This window comes from Pongo abelii, chromosome 17, assembly GCF_028885655.2.
Source record: "Pongo abelii isolate AG06213 chromosome 17, NHGRI_mPonAbe1-v2.0_pri, whole genome shotgun sequence".
Classification (NCBI taxonomy): domain Eukaryota; kingdom Metazoa; phylum Chordata; class Mammalia; order Primates; family Hominidae; genus Pongo; species Pongo abelii.
Window position 1 is genome coordinate 87,928,982 of NC_072002.2, and position 10,374 is coordinate 87,939,355.

Consider the following 10,374-nt stretch of genomic DNA (forward strand, 5'->3'; position numbering starts at 1 on the left):
TTGGTGGATATATGTTATAATACTACAATTGTCTTTTCAAGTTTATTGAGCTCCTATGTATAGTTTCCTTATCACAGACTGTCTCTCCAATTACACATTCCATCATAACAAAAGTCCACTTGATGGTGTGGCTGATGCCCATTTAGAGCCTTGAGTCACTACTCTTTAGTCTAGTATAGGCTGTTTTAAGGAAAACATCTTTTCCTTTCAGAATTTGTGTAGGGAAAAGAAAAAGCACTGTAGATTTGGTTTTAAATAGAACTGGAACATTCTCTGAGAAAGTATAATGTTGTCTTACAAAAGATTTTGTACTATGAAGACAGAAAAATGAGGAAGAAAAAGAAAGTTTTTTTTTTAAGTACTTACTTACCAGGTGTGAAATTGTATCGAGCTGAAAATCCCATAGATTCCAGCTCTCCATCAGCAAAAAATTTAATCCACAGAAATCTTCCACTGGATTTTATGACAGGTGGATTTTGTTGTCCACAGAAACGTCCAATTATTGGAGAAAAGCCAAAAGGTCCATCTCGAACTTCAATATGATCAAATTTGCACTCCCAAGACGGTTCAATAGAGTACTTTTCATCAAAGTAAAGTTCGATGCACTGTCTTGGAGCGGCTGTAAAGAAGAAAGATTGTGTCTAGGAAGCCAGTTCTTACATCTTCAGGTTGATATTTTCTGATTCTATTTCAGATGTTATTTGTACATCTTCTCTCAAACTTTATGGATGATATGCATGGAAATATAAAGAAAGCATATGATACTATTCTACGGGATACAATTTTCATAAAAATGTCTAAGGAGTGAACCTTAAAACTGATGATGTTGCATGAAATATTATTCTGATACAAGATGACCATTTTGATGTTTTGCGCAGGACTAACAAAGCACAGTATTTTTATGAAAGGCTGTTAACTTGGAGTTAGAAGGTCAAGGAATATTTTTCTGTCTCTTTTCTCATATTTCCAGAAATACTCAGGTTTAAGGTCACAAATCACTTGAGAATTGTTTGGCATAGAGTTATATTAAATATAATCTTTCAAATCATCCAAGCCATGTGTCTAGATCAGATCCAAATGCATATACAAGGACATTAAGAGTAATTTTTCTACAACACAAACCTGATCACATCCCTCTCAGGTTTAAACCTCAGCAGCTGGACCATGATCAATGCATTCGACACACATTATCTGTTAAGAACATCCTGCGCCCAGGACCCTATCCCTTCACAGAGAGCCTGAGCTCAGACCACTTCAGACATGTCTTGTCTTCTAAGAAAGTAAGCTCCTTCACACTTTCATGGATTTTCTTACATTTTTGAATATCTACATACCCAACATTATCTCCTCTTTACACGGGAAAGACTTGCTTTAAAGAAGCCTCCTCTCTAAATCTGATCTTGAAAGACAAGAACCATATCTCACTCACCTTCTTTCTCAGCGCTTAGCATAGTACTTGTCATCGAAAATTTCCAAAAAAAAAAAAAAAAGTCTTTGAGTGAATTATAATGAGTGTATATTCATAAACGTTTTTACAGCTCTCTAAAGAATCAGGGAAAGCTTTATAGGGCTGGCAACTCTATACAGCACCACATGAATGCTTTTGCTAATGTTCTTTCATTCTTCCCCTGATATGTCCAAAACAGTCCAAAATTCTGGCATCTCAGACTTACATTCAGCCAGGATACTCCCGAATGGCCATAAAGTTTGCGGAAATGTCAACATACATGTATCCCGGTTAGCAAACAGCTGTTGCCTGAAGCCCTCTGAGTGCTTCCCTGCTACTTGGCCCTTTTCAGGGACTAAGCCCCTCTAGACACTTGAAAGTTAAGACTTAGCACAGTCAGGCCTGCTCCCTCTACGGTCAGCAACTATGCAGAATAGTGGCTGTCCACACCCCATTGCTTCTTAAATATACACTGAACATCATCCATGATGACCTAAAATGTAAACTCTGGTATGCATGGTTTTCAAAAATGTATGTAAGATTGAGACACATGGTATAACTTGGAAATTGGAGACCTACAGAATAAAATGTAACTCTGATGCTCCCCAGGTATAAAATTAAAGATCAACAGTTTAAGGGCAATTCATTTTTAAAATGAATTATTTCATGAATAATCTTTAATTTCCAAAAAAGTTTCAGACTCATACATTGAAAAGAGACATTTATAACTCACGCAAGAAAAATATTTTATCCATCACTAAATTGTATCAAAAAGGTGAACAAATGAGTAACCACAATAATGACAGATTTGAGGGAATTTCAATGACGTCGTTTTTTTTTCTTTTTTGGAAATTTGAAAGTACCCAAAGAAATGACTAACCATGTTTTATGCTTAAAGTGTTAGCCTTAAAACAAAAAAGCAAATACTGAAGGAGTTAGACCCATTTACATATCAGTACTAAGTATAGCACTTGCATACATTATCATCCTGTAGCATGTATCTACCAGTTTATTCCACAATGAATCAGTATAACAAGTTTTATGACGAAACAAATTATTTTGGATTGTAGGTTAATTTAAATAATGTATGGCTAGGGAAAGATACAGCAATGAAGACAGTCCCTAGCTAATTTACTTAGAACTCTGTCATCTGTCAACACGCACTCACCAATTTCCCCTACTAAGAAATAATGGCCATCTAACATGAATTCACTTCTCCATACCTTCACTCTTATTATTTCATAAGTTCTGTGGCTGAGTCAACCTCTCGATGTTCTCCAGGAAACATTCTGCCATTATGGCTTTCGGTAGGCAACATTATATGTGGACAATTTATTTTCTTTTGGTCCAGCATGTTGAAGTTAATGACACACACCCGGAAATGAAACCTACATAGCTGAATTTTAGAAGGTAGTGAAATAACTTCTTAAAACTAAGTTTGCCACATACTTATTGTGGTAGATTAAAAATGAGTGATTACGGCACATAGAAACTATTTGAAGCTATCCAACTCTCTCAACTTCAATTTGCTTCACCTTCAAGAATTTTCTTCACAGCTGCCTTTCCTTTGAACATTTCTGTAAGTTATATTTGATCTAACACTGAGGTTAGCTCATGAGAGGTCTCAACCACTTTGAGAATCTTCAGACGCACTAAAAACTATGAGCACTTTCACCTGGATAGTGCACATATATACAGAATATTTCCTCCATTTTGAGGGAATGTTTAGGCCACCTGACTTTCAAAAAGGGATCCGCTTTTTTGTGACTGAGACCTCACTTGTATTCTTCATCACAATGGGTCATACCTCTAGAAATCTGACCAATTATGTATCCCTCTTTCTCTTCTGTTTTAAATTTACCTTTCTCTACAGAATATTCACTTTAGAATTAAATATGTGCAATCTGCCCCTTTAAAAGAGAAAAAACCACCCATCTCTACTATGCCAATGGGAGTGCTCATCCTTGTTATTAACAAACTCCGAATTGCTTCATGTAACAGATGCATTTCTGTTTTTCACTTATTTTTCTTTGCTGTAACAACTGGCACTTTGACTACTCCCTGCTTCTCAAGACCCCGTCCGCGCTGGCTGCTGTGGCATCGTGTGCACCTGACCCTCCTGCCTAGCCCTCTGGCTTCTCCTACTCATTCCGTTACTTTTTTTCCCATACTCTGTCCCTCTCATTCCGTTACTTTTTTTCCCATACTCTGTCCCTCTCTTACTTGTTTTCCGAAAAATTTATTCCACATCTTCTTTTCTCTCATTTTAGATGAAGACACCAGGTTGCCACGGGCATTCCAATGGAATGTTACTATAATATAATGATGCCTGGGGCTCTATCTAAGGCCAATTAAATCAGAATTCCTGGGGAAAGGCCCAGGCAGCTGCATTTTTAAAAGCAGTTGAAAAATAGTGCTCCAAATATTCTCTTGGATAATTTTATTCATACTAATAATCTCAACAACAATCTCTATATTTATGACATACACATATACATTTTCAGCACACATCTCTCTCTCCACTAAGCTAGACCTACATGTATCCAATTTTTTTGTGGAACATCTCCATAAACACAAACTAAACACATTATTTTTCCTTTAAACCAATTTTTTCTGTCTATATTTCTTTTCTGGGATGGCAATTCCGTGTATCTAACAAGTCATCGAGCAACAAACATTAGAACAATCCCAGGATACCCTATTCTCTGATCCCCTGATCCAGCCACTCATGATTCTTTTTTTTTTTTTCTTTTTTTTGTAGACGGAGTCTCGCGCTCTGTCACCCAGGCTGGAGTGCAATGGTGCGATCTCGGCTCACTGCAAGCTCCGCCTCCCGGGTTCACGCCATTCTCCTGCCTCAGCCTCCTGAGTAGCTGGGACTACAGGTGCCCGCCACCATGCCTGGCTAATTTTTTGTATTTTTAGTAGAAACGGGGTTTCACCATATTGGCCAGGATGGTCTCGATCTCCTGACCTCGTGATCGCCCGCGTCGGCCTCCTAAAGTGCTGGGATTACAGGCATGAGCCACCGCGTCTGGCGATCCAGTTTCTTAAATACCTCTCAGTTCTTTCATGTACTCCATCACTGATGCCACTTCTTTAGTATAAGTATTTATTATTATTTACTTGGACTTTTGCAATCGTTTCTTAGTTTATGTTCTTTTCCTTCAGTTACTTCATCATCAAAATCTCACATTATTCCTCAAGTTAAATTACTTCAATGGCACCTCATTGTCTCCAACATAATGTTCAAGATTTTATCCAGCGGGCACAGAAGGAATACCAGGTACCTCTTTGTCTGAGACTGCTTCCCTCTTCAGCCTCCCGCTGTATTTTCCTCAGATTCTGCAGAAGCCCTAGGATATGCCACGAAGGTCCCCAACCATATCACAGCTCTGAACTTCCGCACATGCTGCTCTATGTAGAGAATAATGCCTTCCCTGGACGTTCTTCAGAAATGAAGGTTAGCATCTTTTCTTCTCTGTATTCTTCTCTTTGGCTTCCCCGTTGCAACTACTTTGTGCTAATCCTAGAGCCCCTTTAGATTGTTTACGGAAAGGGACATAGTCCCCAGAGAATATTGTTAAGTCCTAAGAGGCAAGTAGCAAGTACCTTTTCTATCAGTCGTAAAAGGAATTTGCACTGCCAGACCTTAGGTTTTCAGTGTTATCCTTCTAATAGCATAGCTAATTGTTTTGCCTTCTTACAGTGTGGTTTATCTTTGCTGAAAGTTCAACTTCAAGTACTAAGGGTGGGGGAAGATCTTTGGCCCAATAATTACTAAAAAAAAATCATTTCTCAATAGAGATTCTTAAAATTAGGTAAACAGAAAGCCTGCTTCTTTGAAAAATCTATCAAATAAATGTGTCCCCATTTATAAGTAGTAGAAAGTGCATATATCTTTATCATTAAGACAGTTTTGCCGTGTATGTTGGGGGCGGGGAAGGTGGGTACTTCCAGGTTTTAGGCTATTAGGTACTAACAGTTGGAATACTGAAAACTTCCATCACCAGATGAAATGCTTCTACATTTTAAAAGTTGTACTTAAGAGAGAGGTGTTGGCCGGGAGCCATGGTTCACGCCTGTAATCCCAGCACTCTGGGAGGCCAAAGTGGGTGGATCACTTGAGGTCATGAGTTTGAGACCAACTGGCCAACATCGTGAAGTGCCGTCTCTACCAAAAATAGAAAAATTAGCCAGGCATGGTGGCGTATGCCTGTGATCCCAGCTACTTGGGAGGCTGAGGCAGGAGAATCACTGTAACTCAGGAGACTCTCGCTTTGTCTCAAAAAAAAAAGTGTTTACAAGGTTAGTGTAAATGGGCAATGTTCAAAGAGAAGTCTCTTTCCAACACCATTTATCTTTCATGTTGGAAAAAAGTCATGAAATAAAGGGTCCTAACTTACAATCCTGAGCTTGACTTTAAAATGAGATGTCACTTGTTAACACAAATAACGTAACTATCTTTCAGACTGGTGTTTAGAAAATGTGATTATAGATTCATCTTTGACATTAATATGATTTTTGTAATTTATAATATTAAAGAAAATGTAACATGCAGGTTATTCTAATTGTTGAGCTAAAAAAACTAGTTTCTCAAACTTACACATTAGTTAATATTGTGCCAACTATGCATCCATTCTACTGCATTAGAACTCTAAATCAATTAAGCCAACTGCAAAATAAACTCCTAAGTTGTTCATTTGTTTTTATTGTACAGAATTTGCTTGTTCATAACTCATTACTAATAATTTCAATAATTAACCTGATTCCAGATTTTACAGTTACTGATTCACTCAAGAGATATTTTTGCGCATGATCTCCAAATCAATTTTGTAATGCCTATACGCATATTCTTCATCCAAAGCACAGAGATGGCCAGGTTTTGGCTTAGTGCTCTCTTAACTCTGGCACTGTCTCCCCTTACCTTCTATGATGTAGATGCATTCCCGGTCAGGGGGATACTTGCTGGGATAGTTGGGAGAGGTAAAGATACCTCCCTCTGCATGTTTTGTCCAAGTTCCACACTGCACTGACTTCTGTGTTTCTGAGGTGGTTTGCTTTTCTGTTAAAAAAAAAAAAATGTTTTAAAAAGAGCCATCATCCAATTTTCTATTGTACTAAAAATAGAGAGAACATTCTTATAATATCCATTAGTAAATTAATTTTTAAATGTTGTCTTAGCCAAACCAATCAATTATACATATTATAACAGGTTCAGATATTCTGGAATATTAACAGTAGGAGGAAAATAGGAAAATACAAAATAATTCGAGGTCTTCCACTAGCATTTTTCTAAGTAAACACACCTGTTCCTTTCTTGGTTGCCCCAGACAAATGGAGGATGATTAAACTTGCTACAACTGAAATAGAAAAGAAAAATTAGAGATAAAATACACTGAAATGATCAAATCCCATAAAAACATAACATAATTTCAAGGTAAAATAATATCAAAGCAGATTAATTTTATCCTCGTTAACTGTTAAAAGTTGATTCAGAACTTGCAAAAACCAATTTGAAATGTACAAATGAGGAAACCTTGGGACTCCCTTAAGGAACTAATGCAAGTTAAGAATGGATGAGACCCAAACTCCTAAGGCAAATACATCGTTCACTCTAAAGGCAACATGACAATTTCCTCATGTCACACACAGTACAGTGGGACTTCAGGAGTCACACTGCATCTAAACTACCCTTAGGGAATGGCTCTGCTAGCATCTCTGAAGGAAGAGAGGGGCCAGAAGGTAAAAAGGAGGAAAAGGAGAGGCAAACGATGAGAACAGCTCCATGACTGTTCCTGACACACTGCAGTGTGGCTGTATTTTAGAAAATAAATACTTAGACAAATCCTACAGGCTGTGGGGGAGGAGAATAAGCAAGAAACAGATTAATGTGGATTGTGGGCATTAAGCAGCATTATTACAATGTTGCCTACAAAAATGTTCTGAACCTCCAAGTAACCCCGAACCTCAGCACTTTCTAAGCTGTGAAATTAATCTCTTCTAACCTTAACTTGATTTAGTACCAAATCAATATATAGAAATTGATTATTAATTTGAGAAACGTGATTTCCGAAAGCATTATATTGAGTCAGGTTTCCAGTGTCAAAGAGACTCTGATCTGTAACTTAACAGTAAATCTGCAATGCCATTATAATCTAAACTTGTTTTACTTCCATATTCTTGATCTAATCAACATTTTTACAAGACAAAACACTAGCAAAATAGTAAGTAATCTAGTCTTCATAATTTGATTTTTCTTCTATTTAATTTTTTTATTCATTTTGTTATCCAATGACATAAAAGGTCTATGTTTTCATATTTTCACTTAAAATGAATTCGGGGGAGAGCACAATTCACAAATATTTCCTGAATTAAAGCTCACCACAGGCTTATACATTTATACTTAAACATTATTCTAAGAAACGTATCTAGGTCTTGATATTAATATTTAAAATATTATCAACTGTGTGTTACTTTATGCTCTAGCCAGTTCATTTGCATTTTAAATTAAGGCACTGGCTGCTGTTGTTACTGTGTGTTTCCACAGGAAAAAAAATCAATTTAACTTGTCATGATTCTGCTCACACCCAGAACACACAGGTACACATCCTTCAGCATCAGGATGTGTATTTGTTTACTCCGCTCTTCCTGTTTTGATGAAATCACATTATAGACCATGTACTGTGTTTAACTCATCAGCAAAGCCCTCTCAACTGCGTGGCCCGCGATCAACACTCTCATCTTTGCTTAGTAATGATAAATTTCCACCACACATTTTCTTATACTGCCTTTTACTCGATGACTCGTGATACTATTTTCCTCTCATTCCTTCCCACCTCTACACTGCCCGCGTTGCCACACACCCATAAAGCGACATCAGCGGTCTCCAGGGCGGAAAGGGGTGGAGGCTGACCCTCGCCCTTCCCTCCAGCGCTGGCTTCAGGTGTGCCTTCTGCTACCTCCCAGAATGCGAACAGGGGCCCGCCGAGCTCCGGGAGCCACTAGAAGAGGAAGACTCCTCTCGCCCCACTAGGTATCATCCGCGCTCTCCCGCTTTCCACCTGCGCCCTCGCTTGGGCCAATCTCTGCCGCACGTGTCCATCCCTGAACTGCACGCTATTCTCCACCCACGGGGGGTTCCTGCGCACTGAAAGACCGTTCTCCGGCAGGTTTTGGGATCGGGCGACGGCTGACCGCGCGCCGCCCCCACGCCCGGTTCCACGATGCTGCAATACAGAAAGTTTACGTCGGCCCCGACCCGCGCGGGACTGCAGGGTCCGCCGGAGCGCGGCGCAGAGGCTTTTCCTGCGCGGTCGGCCCGGGGAAAGGGGCGGGAGGGCTGGCTCCGGGAGCGCACGGGCGCGGCGGGGGAGGGTACTCACTGTGAAGCACGCTGCGCCCATGGATCATGTCTGTGCGTTACACCAGAGGCTCCGGGCTCCACTAATTCCATTTAGAGACGGGAAGACTTCCAGTGGCGGGGGGAGGACAGGGTCGAGAGGTGTTAAAGACGCAAAGCAAGAACGAAATAAAGGGGGGCCGAGAGGGAGACCGAGAGGAAGGGGGAGCTCCGAGCCCACGCTGCAGCCAGATCCGGATGAGTCCGTCCTCCGCCCCGGGCGGGCTCTCGCTCTCGCTGGCCCTCAGCGCCGCGCAGCCAGCAGCATCCCCACCGTGACGCTCGCATCACACCCGGGCGCCGGCCGCTACCATCCGCGCCGCCGCCGTCAGGACCCTCCTCCCGGGCATCGTCGCCGCCGCGGGGTCGGGAGGACGCGGCGCGCGGGAGGCGGCGGTCGCAGGGCGAGCCCCGGGACGCCCCGAGCCGGGGCCGGGGCCGGGGAGAGGGCGCAGCGAGGTGGGGGCCAGTCCAGACCGACGGCAGCGACGGAGCGGGCAGCAGCGGCGGCGGCGGCGGGGTGGCTCAGTCCCCAGTCTCAGACGCGCCGCGCAGCAGGTCGGAGCAGCCTCCCCGGGAGGATGTCCAGCGGCAGCGCTCCTGGCTCCAGCCCTTGGGGATCTTCCGCTGAGGCATTGAAGGCAGGAAGAAGGGGTCCGTCATCGGCTCGCCGGGCTGCGCGCCACCTCTGCTATCTTGCGGAAAGAGGAGCGGGCGGGTGGGCGTCTGGGAGGCGGGCTGGAGGGCGGTGCAGGGGAGCGGGGTGGCCGGGGGGGGGGGGGGCGGGGGGCGGGGAAGGGAGGGAGGAGGAAGGAGCCGGAAGAGGGCAGAGTTACCAAATGGGCTCCTTAGTCATGGCTTGGGGCTCCGCGACCCTCCTGGAAGCCCGGAGCCTGGGTGGGATAGCGAGGCTGCGCGCGGCCGGCGCCCCGGGGCTGGTGCGCGGCAGAATGGGGCCGCGGCGGCGGCAGCAAGGACATCCCAGCCGCGCGGATCTGGGGGAGGGGCGGGGAGGGGGTGAGGACCCGGCTGGGATCCGCGGCTCGGCCCGCCAGGGCGCAGAGAGAGAATGCAGCCGCAAATCCCGAGCTGGATCCTCGTGCCGGACGGAAGGCGTGGAAGCGGGAGGGGCCTTCGTGTGAAAATCCCTTGTAGGGTTTGGCGTTTCACTTTTTAAAGGTTAGACCTTGCGGGCTGTCTGCCTCCCACCCCTTGCTTTCCATCCGCGTAAAGGAACTGGGCGCCCCCTCTCCCTCCCTCCCTGGGGCGCAGGTTTCGCCGCGGACTCCGCGCTCAGCTTGGGAGACACGGCAGGGGCGCGCCCCAGGGAAAGGCGGCGGTAAAAGTTTAGCAGTTGAGCACTGGGCCTGATGCCCAGTCCCCCCACCAAATTACTCCTGCAAAGACGCGGGCTTCTTGCAATTGAGCCCCCCACCTCGAGGTATTTAAAACCACCCCAAGGCACACACGGACCCCCGTTCCCCCGCGCCACTTCCTCCTGCAGGTGCGCGCGGCACGTTAAAGT

General features: G+C 43.6%; 1 protein-coding gene across 11 annotated transcripts in view; it reads right to left on the reverse strand.

Moving 5' to 3' along the window:
* The window catches only part of NETO1 (neuropilin and tolloid like 1), a 126,403-nt gene extending 116,814 nt beyond the window's left edge, over positions 1-9,589 (reverse strand). For 5 of the 11 annotated variants that reach the window (XR_008516022.2, XM_054538080.2, XM_054538079.2 and 2 more), the window contains exons 1-4: positions 8,833-9,190; positions 6,757-6,810; positions 6,375-6,512; positions 371-619 (exon numbers count right to left, since the gene is read on the reverse strand). Coding sequence is in view for 10 of the 11 variants with exons in the window: in XM_054538080.2 (XP_054394055.1) it covers positions 371-619; positions 6,375-6,512; positions 6,757-6,810; positions 8,833-8,860 (469 nt within the window). In the remaining variant the exon portion in view is untranslated. The other 6 variants (XM_024235945.3, XM_009252473.4, XM_024235948.3 and 3 more) reach the window with 3 other exon arrangements.
* Between the last annotated feature and the right edge of the window lie 785 nt (positions 9,590-10,374).